A 12,468-nucleotide genomic window follows, 5' to 3' on the forward strand; every position below is an offset into this window, starting at 1 on the left:
GCCCCGCGCTGACGTGAAGAGAGGAGCTGATTTCTCCTGTAGGGACTGCAATCAGTCCAGACACGTCCAGTCACAGGAAGTGGTACCAAGACTTTTCTGCACGGTCCACGGCTAGAACCTAGTGGGTCCGAACATCTAAAAATCAGGACATTTCCTTCCGTACAAGGAAGCAGAGAACAACTCTCTTCGCATTGAAAAGATTGCCACCCCGGCTGACAGTTCCGTTTCGTTGTGAAATCCCAAATCTCCACCACTGAAACCCGCAGGATGGCCGCATACAAACTGGTGCTGATCCGCCACGGCGAGAGCAACTGGAACCAGGAAAACCGCTTCTGTGGATGGTTCGACGCAGACCTGAGCGAAACCGGAGCCGAGGAGGCCAAGAGAGGGGCACAGGCCTTGAAAGGTGCCTTGCGATTCATCATTTTAATTTATAGTGTAGATGACGCTTATTATTTAGGATGGATTCAAATTATATATTGGTGAATGTAAGCAACGGTACACGAAGAGAGAAAAAAAATATATAGAACGTTTTGCTTTGTAATTTAAGCAGCGAGTGCTAAACCGGCCCGTTTCCGGCTCATGGGTGATCTAGTTAACGTACCCACGTGAAGCTAAAATATAAAATAAACATAACGTTTTTCCGTTTACCGTTTTTCTACATTTTGTAATTTTTAATCTTTAAATTAATTTTGTAATTCCGTTAACATTTTAAAAAGTCAGGTGTCGCTGACTATTACTATAAATACAAATCTGAGTATGTGTTAATTCATTCATTCATTCATTCATTCATTCATTTATATAAAATTAACAGAACTTCTAATCCGGGTACTGTCCCTAAAATATAATAGTATGGATTTTGAGGAAGGTTACCCAGAGGGATGGTGGTGTGTGTGTGTTTTAAAATATTATTCTGCTTCGTTAGATGTACAGTATTTAAAGTAAATAAATAAATAAATAAATAATAATTAAAAAAAAATTAAAAAACGGCCTAGAGTAAATCACGGTAAAGATTGCGTGACAGAGAAAGTATTCAGCCTCATCGTGGCATGCTTTTGCTGCATGAGACCTGAAAGATTAATTACACGTGTAGTGTGTTAGCCTGTCTATTGATGCTAATGCTTTTAGCAACCCCTCGGGCTGCTTGTAAGAGGTTAATCTGGCCTTCATAACAACAGCACAGTGTTTTTAATTTTTAAAGAAGCATCTTTTACAAAAGGTTGATATTCCGTTTAACACAAGTGTGTTTCTTAGGGCGCCGAGGATCTGGCTAGGGGAGGATTAGTGAAACATATCCAGGACTGATGAGGAACTACGAATAACCTTTATCAATTTAGTTAACAGGACCAATATATAAAATAATTTGAAATTAATTTTGAGAACCACTAGAATTGTGCGTCTCCTTCCCCTTCCCAGTCTGTCCTCTCCCATTTATTACCAGCTCCTCCCCATACCTCACCTGGCCCTGCCTTCTCTATATTTAACCCAGCCTCTAAGCAGGCCATTTCTCAACCTCACTGCTGCATTAGCCACTGGCACCTCCCCTCCTGTCTGCTTCTCCCTCCCTCTCTTGGTTGGGCCACTCCTCATCTGTGACTGAGTAATTTTCCAGTAGATGTGAGGTACGTGCCGCCACAGAGATGCAAAATCATGAACGCTTTCAAAGATGTGGCAGTGGTGAGTCAGCAGGGCCAACGCTGTACACATCTGCAGTGAACCAGCCTTCAGGCTGAGGAATCAAAGTCAAAGCTTTTGAATTTGAATAGGTCACTTTTCCATTATAATTATAAAATTGTATAAAAAAAAAATCCAATTTAAAAACAAACTTTTCTAATGGGAAAAATACAAATATTGAGGGTATTATTATTATTATTATTATTATTATTATTATTATTATTATTACTAAACTCATACACCACTGACTAATGGATGAAGCTTAGACTAGAAGCTTAGATACAGTCTTAGTGATACAACAGAACAAATAAGCAATGTCAGTGAAGGGAAAGTTTAAAAAAAAAAAAACAAACAAACATTCAAGCTAACTGGTTGCAGATTTACCTATTGCTGGACTTTGGTAGATAATGGTCAAATGAGTTGTTCAAGCTGCAGTGTCTGCACAACTGTAATTTGCTAACTGCTGTTACAAAACCTGTACAAACAACGCAGCTTTGGGGGGAAAAAGAAACTCGAAATAGAAACTTAGTCAGGCAATGGAGAGTGCTCTGCATCACAACGATGAACAGCTGGATGTGCATAATGTTAGATGTTTTACGTTTGAGAGACTGTATAGAGTTTCACGGTTCTGGAAATTTACAGTTGCAAAGGATTTAGTTTTGGTATGATGCATTTCTGGACACTGGAAAACGGTATGCTGTGTTTAAGCATACACATTCTAACCCCTTTTGTGAAAGCACACGATTTACTAGTTAAAAAGCAGAACTATGTAAGGTAGTGAGAATGTATTACACAAAAATACATAACCAGAAATCGATGCACTTCTCAAGATTGTGTTTCCTTCCTTCATGTTATCTCTTGTTTCATAACATAAACTAATTATCAACCTGTTGTGTAACAAATTACAAAACAACAACAGTCATTAAAATGTCTATATAAAGTAGCTATTTTTATATACACGAAAGGACATGAAAGGAGTGAGAATATGTATTGCACCCTTGCATTTTAAGTACCGCAATTTTAAGCCAGTTCTCTCACAATTTGGTGTATCTGTCTAATCTCGTCCTTTCTGCAGTACTTGACAATTGTAAGTTCACATTAATATTATTATTCTTGTTGGGGATGAATTGTTGCTTACCTGAGCATTAGGTAAATCTGAACACTTCGCTGCCGCTTTACAGCTCTTCCTTACTTCTTTTTAAAAGTTTTTGAGCTCAGACTGAAAAATCACAGTGACACAACCAGTGAACACGTGTGATTGAAAATTCCTGGAGGCGCTGTCCTATTGGGCTTAGTCTAACAGCGTCCCTCCCTCTGTTTGCCCGACATTAACCAGTGATACAGAATGTTTTTCTCGTGGCTTGGACTTAGTGCTGGGAGGTGCACGGTAAAAAATAAAATAAAATGGCAACAATAATACATTATGATAATGTTATTTTCTCGCAGGATGAGATTAGACAGAGAACGGGCCAGCTGACACTGAGCAGGTTTGTGAATGGGTTGTAGATCAGATGTGCTGGTGTTGACGGACACCGCCGGCAATGATGGGCGGGCTTAAAGGCAACTTTTTCTATCATTTTTTTTTTTTTTTTATTTGAGAGGCATTGCGGCAAGTGGCTTGGGCACTTTGGCAACTGCTGCCGGTGCCGTTGGTTGTTTTGCACCCTGCCATCCCGATTCTGATTATGTAGTAGTTGATTTCAGAATTTATTTTTGTTTCTGTTTTATGTTGCAGTACTGTATTCAGATCTATCCTTGATCCTCAGACCTAAATGTGTTACACTCCTCCCTGTTCTTTCAGAGGCTGGCTACGAGTTTGATATTTGCTACACCTCTGTCCTGAAGAGGGCAATCCGCACCCTGTGGATTGTACTGGACGGGATTGATCAGATGTGGCTGCCGGTGCACCGAACCTGGAGGCTGAACGAGCGTCACTACGGCGGGCTGACTGGCCTTAACAAGGCAGAGACCGCGGCCAAGCACGGCGAGGCACAGGTCAAGATCTGGAGGCGTTCCTTCGATGTCCCTCCGCCCCCTATGGACTCGGACCACGACTACTACACCACCATCAGCAAGGTAAAGCCATGCGACTGTCACCTTCTCAGGGGTACCAGGGAAATTGCTGCTGTTGGCTCTCATTAAAAATGCCATTTGGTGGTCAGAAGCATGGTGGTCTTCACTGTTTGTTTCTTTCAGTTACTCTTAATCTATAACTCTTTGCATACAATAGTAGTATATCAGTAGTTATGTGCACCTTCATCGAAGTAGTACAGGTGAACTAGTGGAGTACTGGACAAACGGAGCTTGATGTGTGTTTTATTTTGTTTAATTAATTGATTTATTTTGGACATGTTTTCAGGGCAGTAAATTGAGAAAAAATAAATACGGCCAAAACTAGCTAACATCAAAAGTAAAGATTTTGGAAAGCAGAATAAATGGACAAACAAGTCAGTGCTTTAATCTTCAAGCAGTATAAAACAGTAAAACAGATACATTGTGTTCTGCTATGTGCAAACTCTGTTGTGAATTTTTCTATTTTTTTGCAGACACAAAAACTTAGGCAGGTGTAAGTGGGGTGAAAAGTGCATATCCCTGCCCAGCAGTATTATCCAGTACTGCCCCTCTTATAATCCCTGCCGATCTGTTGCTGTGAAGCAGACTCGCTGCTTGCTTCCTGCTTGGACAGTCAATTAGGTCATCGTCATGGAAACCAGCATTCCATCACATTGGCTGCTGCACTGCAGCTCGTGGCGATCATTGTAGACTTCATGGCTGTGAGCCAGACTGAGATAAAAAAGATTAATCTGGGTTGAGCAGCATAGAATATAAAACATTACCACTGCCAAGATGAGCTCAGTCTGTAGAACAGGGCACCTTCAAAAGCTGCTGAAGAATCTTCCAGGAGAGCCAGCTCAGCAGGATCCATGACAAACACAGAGCAGGGAAAAGGGTCCTTTGGTCACCCAGCCAGCAAAGGAGGTTAAGTTGTAAAGATGGGAGCCACCAAAGGGCTTTGATCCTTTGAACTGTGTTGCTGAAAGTAAGGGGGAGGGAAATCGGGAATCAATTAAGTTTAAAGTTTTTAGTGCTAAAGGTCCTTTTTATTCTGCTGTGATGGCAGTCTGTCTGTCGCAAGAGGGACTAACGGTCATATCCAGTGCAGGAACACCAGCTTTGAAAATGTAATCCCTGGAGAAAGGCCAAAATTTGACAGTTTCTACTGCAATATATATATATTCTGGTTTTCCTTTGCAGTGCTAAATGTAACCTATTTCAATATAAAATGCATTTTTAAATAGTCAGACTTGCTTATAATCACAGAAGGATATCCAAAATGACCTTATTGACACGTTATATTTATATCCCGGTCATTAAATATGGGATTTATCAGAGTGGTCACTCGTGGAGCTGGGTCCCTCTGTATAGGTGATGAAATACAGAATTGACTGTGAAGACACCCTTTGAAATGAATGATCTATTTCTAACCTTAGGTGAAATCTAAGTAAAAAAAAAAATTGTGCTTGCTTAGGGAATTTTCTTTGTGACCCCTGCCCACTCTTGTCCTCCAGGACCGTCGCTATGGAGACCTGACAGAGGACCAGTTGCCGTCCTGTGAAAGCTTGAAGGACACTATTGCCCGCGCCCTGCCCTTCTGGAATGAGGAGATCGTCCCACAGATCAAAGAAGGCAAGAGGGTCCTGATCGCAGCCCACGGCAACAGCCTGAGGGGCATCGTCAAGCACCTGGAAGGTATGTGCCTGTCAACAGCTTGGTGTATTCCTGACGCTGTTTTACAGTAGCACTGAAATTGTAATATAATTTTGGAAAACATTCTGCTGTAATTGTAATTATAATTGACTCCAGGTTTGATCTCTAATGACCAGAGGTGTGCAAGTTGCCTAAATGATAGGTTTCCCACACCTCCTAAGAAGTGTTTGTGGTACCTAACTTTATACTCATTCCAGCAGTCAAACATTTTTGCTTTAAAAAAAAAAAAAAACTTCCAAAATACTAGCACTGTTGTGGCTTCATTTAAAATGTGTCAGTCTGAAGGATGACCCTAAACGTTCCCTATTCTCTGGTTTTGCAGGGATGTCAGAGGAGGCCATCATGGAGCTGAACCTGCCAACAGGGATCCCAATCCTGTACGAGCTGGATAAGAACTTGAAGCCAGTGAAGCCCATGCAGTTTTTGGGCGACGAGGAGACCGTGCGCAAAGCCATGGAAGCAGTAGCTGCCCAGGGCAAGGCCAAAAAATAAAAGGCAGCCCTGATGACAAGAACAGGCTCTGTGTAGAAGGGGGTACTTGGTTACAGTTCCCAAGGAGGCAAAAGATTGGGGTGGGGGTCATTTTAGGATTAGGTTCAGGATTAGTGTTGCATTTGAATTCAGTCTCCCTTAAAGTCTAAATGTTATGGGGGGGGGGGGATTAATAAATCAAAGCACATACCTTGAACCAGAATGTAAACCTCATTCCATACCATTTCATTCCACAGGCTGCTAGCTTTTACTGCACTTGGAAGACATATATGTTGCTTCAGAAAGAATGTCAGTGTCACTGTTAATTAAATAAATTATATATAAATGTTTTGCACTGAATGGATTTAGCAGCATCGCTACAAGGGAACATCTCATCTACATGGGAAAGGCCAAAGAAATAAAGTAAGTGCATGTACACATGCTAATTAAAATTGAAACTGCTGTGTACATCCCATCATATACTCTTCCCATGGTTTTGCATTACTAACTGGGTTTCAATGGCTGTTTCCATAGTTACACATTCTAGTTAAACTTTACCTGGGATGTCTAGTATTTAGCCACTGCAGTTGCTCAGCCCTGCTGCTTGCACCATAAAGGGAGTGTTCATTTATTTTTATTTTATTTCATACTCTGAGAGCTGTAGCCAAAAGCCCCATCCCCTATATATCCTCTATCCTTGGTTTATTTGAAGTTTAACTTTACACTGTACTTTCACTGTGTGTCCAGATTTTAGGCAACAGATTAATGTGTGTAGAGTCGGTTCTACTGTCTACATGCCGAGAGAGTGTGTGTGTGTTAAAGGGCTCTGTGTTTAAGCCCCTCTTTCACTGTATGTTTGTGTATAAAGCCCTTATTCCTTAGCTCTGCTAGTGGGTATGTGTGTTTGTGGACTTGTGTACGGCCCTGTATCCAGCCTTCCATATACTGGTAAGTGTGTAAGGGGCCTCTGTCTCAACACTTGCTTGGTAGCTTGAATTTGTTGCCAGTTGATTCTAAAGAGAAATATGGCTTCACTTGGATTGTGGTTTATTGTAATGCACAGTTTTATTGTACACTGAACCTGTGGTCCAAATCCAATAAATGTGTTATGTGCAGATATCCTTGTGTTAAATGCCTTGTTTTATTTTAGTTAGAATTAGGTGTGGTGATTTAAAGGGGTAGGACAAAAAAATAGAAACCCCTGCGAGTAAGAGGGAGGCTACAGTTTAAAATCTTGGCAAAGTGCTAAGCATTTAGACTGCTTGCCTGTTTAAATGTGGTTTAACATATCGGTACTATTTAAATAATATTGATGTGTACAGCTAAAATATATTTCATGTAGAGTCGTTATACTCTTATAATTTATAACCATGTAAAAACCTCTGCTCATCGTGTGTGTTTGGTTACAAATATTCAAAACATAAACTGCCTAAATGTAATGCACTCCACAATATGTGGCACATATTATTGTGTAACTAAACTGCCTCATGTTTATTTTTAATTTTTTTATGCAAACTGGACCACGTCTCTCTGTTGCAAGACTGTTTCCTTAAGAATAAGGCTGTGCGTGTTACAGTAGATAAGGAACAGCCTGAAAGAGCAAATTTAAAACCCCAGAAAATGAACTTTTCACTATAAATAAGTAGGCATAGGCTTTAACTACTTGCTAAAACAAATTTGAAAATGCTGTTCCTTGGTAAAGATGCTTCCATCAGTTAAAGGCAGCATTGAAAAACATACTGCTTCTGAAGACTGATGGAGAGAAACTTCTCACAACACCAGGCTGGCCTCAGATGCAGTAGGTTTTGAAGTAAAAAGCAAGAAGTAAAACCCAGAATACACAGTGCTTTACTTGAGTAACTGTCAACTCCTTTCATTTTTTTAAACCCAGGACAGCGAACAACAAACAACTATGCAAAGGTAAGCCAATCTCAAGTAAATGAAACACAGGATAATATATTTTAATGTAATAAACCTATTTAGGGAACAATGGGTGTACTACAGTTAATTTTTTGCAACTAGAAGCTTTTTACTTTTATTAGTTTTAGTATTAACACACAGTGTACCATTGTTTTATAGCTAAGGATGCTACATTAGGAGATCTACTTAAATACTATTCATGCTGCTTCAAAGCTGACTGGGTCATTTACCACTAGGTGGAAGACCTGCTGTGGAACGGTTCTCACCATTTGAGATCAATGCAAGGCAGAGCAATGCATTAAAGAAACACGCTTAAAGGACTGGTGACCAGCGCTTTAAAAACATTTATTCAGTTTGAAAGCAACCTCATAACTGGTCCCAGTTGAATTCATTAAACATCTTTAACACAACTTTACGTTTTACATAATTGTCCCATATGGACACATTCCTTAAAATTGTTTAAATAAAGCAATGTCTTCATATAACTTAGTCCCAATGGGTGCTACTATCGTTAAAGTTCGAGATTAATGTATAGATGTTGAGGCTTGGCCAACAGCAACAATGCCACACCTAAAATGGCGATGCTAGTATACTTGTGGCTTAACCAATCTAGCCAATGATGATGCATAGTGATTCCTCTGTTGCAGCCAATCAGATCACGGTATGTTCTTCTGGAAAAAAAGATGTCTCCTATGAAGCTATGTGTTCCAGGTGAGATGTTAGAAAAACTTGAAAATGTGTTTATTTAGGCAAATATTCTGGAATCAAACAGTGGTATTACAAAAACGAGTATTCAGTAAGTACGCGGCGACAGTAAAGTTGCGTATAAGTGGCCTGCTGATCTGTTCTCGATGGTTAGTTGCACATGGGCTGTGCTTGTGTTTGTAATAATTTGGACAGGGTGTGACTTTCTGTTTTCAAGTTTGGGAATTCACTTGAGACACTACACTGGAGACCACCGTTATGAAAAGCGGAAAGTGTCCATTAATAGGAGTTCATATTCATGTTTAACGCTTGTTTGTAAACCTGTAAGACTAACCCATAATACAAACTATATCTGTAATGTGTATTTGCCCGCAGGCAAATGCCACCAACTGATTTTGTAATTTGTTTTTAAATTCTTTTCACCAGATATTATTATTATTATTATTATTGTAATGCTTTCCCGAATGTATTGCCTGGTTAATTTTATTCAGCTCATTGCCAGCGGTGGATACTAATGTACGCTTCCAAACATGCACTGCTAAAATAATGGCTCCTAATTGAAAACTCAAATGGAAATGCTTGGTTGGGGAGAAAACTGTAAATTAACGTAACATTTTACGAGTTGCTAGTTTAGCTAAACCTAGTGGTCAATATGATTTATATATTGTTTTTAAACTGTGTGGAGGCAGCTGTCGGTTTTGCAGGAGACGATTTGGATTGCTAGCGATGTCAATGAATGTAAATGTGAATATGCCTGTCTTTGCAGGTGAGAGACTGTGCAGCATCGATGATTGTATTGCGGGGGTTGGGACTTACTCGCGGCACGGCTACATCTTGGCTTCCCTCGCTGGCTATGTGCTGAAGAAAAATGAGGGAGAAGAGGTGAGTAATGGAGTATAGAATAGTTTGTACACAAAAATATAAACTCGTATTGTACATATTTCAGACCCACTACATGGTTTATATAATCCAGATGTTCTCAAACTGTAAGTTGCAGAAAGATTTCAGGCTAGCCTGTGTAAATACTGAAGATTGCAACCCAAACGTGCGTTTTGCTTGGATTTAAGTTTCTATAGGCATCAATAGAATAGTTTGAAAACCACCAGTCTTATCAAACAGTTTTATTAAAGAACAAGGAAAAAAGCAGTTTTTTTTCATGGTGGATCATACGTTTTGCATGGTTAATTCAGTGTTTTGAGAAGTTCCTTTTATTAAGAGGACTATGTCTGTGTTGCAGCTGCCAGTGATCTCTGTTGTGAGAGAGACCGAAGCTCAGCTCCTGCCTGATGTTGGTGCTATAGTAACTTGCAAGGTAAGGGAAAACTTCTTGTAAATGAGGGATGGGAAGGTGATATTATTTTTTGTGTGTGCTCCTATGTTGTCACCCTGTTAGCCCAGTGAATTTGTGAGGATTTTGTATCAAGTAATCAATTAGTGGCCTGGATTTTACATAACCAAACAGAAATAGGCAGCATGGAATAATGGACCTAGCTAGTCTTTTAAAGTCAGACAGTGTATTTTTTTTTAATATTTCACTTTCTAATTTTTTTCAGTGTAGGTTAAGTTAAAGCACCTTTTCATTAAGAAATGTAATGCCTGTGTCATTCAATGATGATGACAACGTGCTACTTTTATTATGGGCATTATAAAACCTTTTTCTTTCTTTGGCCCACAGGTGACCAGTATAAACCCAAGGTTTGCAAAGGTTCACATCCTTTATGTGGGGTCAACCCCCCTAAAGGACAAATTCAGAGGAACCATAAGGTAGTGTTGACTGATGGCATCTCGACAATTATTCTTTAAGTGTACTTTTTTTGTACCGGTCATTTTTAAGAACAGTGTTGAATGCTTGTATATATTTGAGTATTATAGTTTTAATTTAACAAGCCATTTTACTATAACATTATTAGTAGTACACCATGTTATCTTTTGGTTTTGAGTACAACTACACAGAGGATACTAGGTGGACCATCTGTTACAATGATGTAATTCACAGGGACCCAAGGGATATGCAAGTTATGTACTCCCATCAGGTCTGTGGGTTTGAATTACAGTAAGGAATACTGTGTCTTTATATTTTATATACCATGGTTTCTTTTTCTGGTTTCCCTTTGAGTAAAACTTTTCAGCTTTTTAGCCTTAATCAGTGTGATTTAGTGTTTTAGTATAGAATCTATAATTCGGTGTTGAATGTGCCCCTTTGCACATGGATCGTCAACCCCCTTCCCCACAACAAAACAAGAAAACTGTAGCATGCTTAGGTTTCCCTGTATACAAGGTCATGCACACTTCACTGACCTTTTCAGGAATCTGTAATAGTAATCCGTTATGAGACCCACTGAAAGAACATTCGTTTGCACATATGTATTTTTGTTGATGTAAATATCCAACCAGGTGACCTATCCAATATATATGTTTTTTTTTTGTAGAAAAGAAGATGTCAGAGCAACAGAAAAAGATAAGGTAATCTTTTAAAGTATGCTAACAGCCTGTATCTCCTTATTTTGGCTGGGATAGGTATATAAATGACTCTCAATGTGTCAATTTCCCCCTATGCCTAATCCGACTACCTAGTAAACGCTCGGTAAACTTTATTTTATTGGTTTCAGGTGGAGATCTACAAAAGTTTCAGACCTGGAGACATTGTTCTAGCAAAAGTGGTATCCTTTTTTTAAAATCCGAGCAGGCAGTTTGAAGAAGACCTGGTGTGCAGTGTAACTGGTGACCACCCATTTGTGAGCAGGATGTATACTTGAGTGTGAGGTGATGTTCTGTGTAGGTTTATTACACAAGTGAGCTTTTAAAATAACACTAGTTTACAAATATTGGATACAGTGGGCTTTTAGTGGCCAGTTTTATCTTTAACTTGTTAACAGATCTCCCTGGGTGACGTCCAGTCCAACTACCTTTTGACAACAGCAGAGAATGAGCTGGGGGTAGTGGTGGCACACAGTGAGGCAGGTGAGGTGCTGTGGAAAAACACAGAATCTTGTCAGAATTCCAACAACAGGAACTGAGCCCTCTCTGCTTGTTTGACAAGTGAAGATTCCACTAACAAATGTATACGTGTTCACTGACTAATGCTGGCAAGGTGTAATTAAGTAGAACAGCAATGCCATCATCTACACGCATAACCTCTAAATGTTAAACCTTTCCTTTGAAAAATGTTATACTTTAATCAGTTATTCTGAGGTCCCATCTACCTCATGAAAGAACCCCTGCTAGCCCCATAATGTTGCCAGGTCTAACACTACATACGTCAGCTTCCCTAATTAATTTGTGAAAAGCTCCAATTCCAACATATGTGGAGAAAAGAGCTATAAAAAGCTATAACTCAGTAGTGACCCCTGTTTGAGGTAATGTTAGGCTACTGCTTCTGTCTGAAAAGGTGCTGCCGATCTGTCAGCTGCTTTAGCAGTAGACCTTTATACAGTGTTTGTGTGTTTCCTTGCAGGGGCGCAGATGGTGCCCATCAGCTGGTGTGAGATGCAGTGCCCTAGAACTCATGCCAAGGAGTTCCGGAAGGTGGCAAGAGTGCAGCCAGAGTACCTTCAGGCATGAAGTCACCACAGATTAACTCTCCTCTGGCCAGCCTCACACCGGGGCTTCTCCTCAGACAGCATCTCAACAGGGAACCTGGAGCACACAGCCTCCCACAGAGACACCACCATTATTTACTCATTGGAAAACTGAACTGAAAATAAATTTATCTTTAGAACATGTGTCACATGAACTGGAGAGGGCAATGTTTTTGAAGTCTGAAGGTACCCTGTTCCTTCCAATCAAGGACACTTAGACATTGGGGTACTTTTACAGAGGTTGAAATAAAAGTTTTATGTTGATGGATTTAATTGCTCCATGTTTGAAAAAAGACCTAGTTTAATAAAAAAGTACACTATTTTTTAAGAAAGGCTATGGTAGTGTTAAATT

At 39.8% G+C, this 12,468-nt stretch overlaps 2 protein-coding genes across 2 annotated transcripts; both read left to right on the forward strand.

The window, feature by feature from the left end:
* LOC121321793 (phosphoglycerate mutase 1) lies at nt 1-7,032 on the forward strand. Its single transcript, XM_041260999.1, has 4 exons — nt 1-406; nt 3,476-3,750; nt 5,244-5,424; nt 5,765-7,032. The coding sequence occupies exons 1-4, from the start codon at nt 268-270 to the stop codon at nt 5,932-5,934; spliced, it is 765 nt and encodes a 254-aa protein (XP_041116933.1). The 5' UTR covers nt 1-267; the 3' UTR covers nt 5,935-7,032.
* Nucleotides 7,033-8,468: 1,436 nt separating this feature from the next.
* On the forward strand, nt 8,469-12,448 carry LOC121321797 (exosome complex component CSL4-like). The gene is made up of 8 exons (XM_041261009.1): nt 8,469-8,544; nt 9,305-9,420; nt 9,776-9,850; nt 10,214-10,302; nt 10,968-11,001; nt 11,148-11,198; nt 11,415-11,499; nt 11,993-12,448. Exons 1-8 carry the CDS (start codon nt 8,517-8,519, stop codon nt 12,097-12,099), a joined length of 585 nt encoding a protein of 194 aa, XP_041116943.1. The 5' UTR covers nt 8,469-8,516; the 3' UTR covers nt 12,100-12,448.
* The last annotated feature ends 20 nt before the right edge of the window (nt 12,449-12,468 follow it).

The sequence above is a fragment of the Polyodon spathula genome, chromosome 10 (genome assembly GCF_017654505.1).
Source record: "Polyodon spathula isolate WHYD16114869_AA chromosome 10, ASM1765450v1, whole genome shotgun sequence".
NCBI lineage: Eukaryota > Metazoa > Chordata > Actinopteri > Acipenseriformes > Polyodontidae > Polyodon > Polyodon spathula.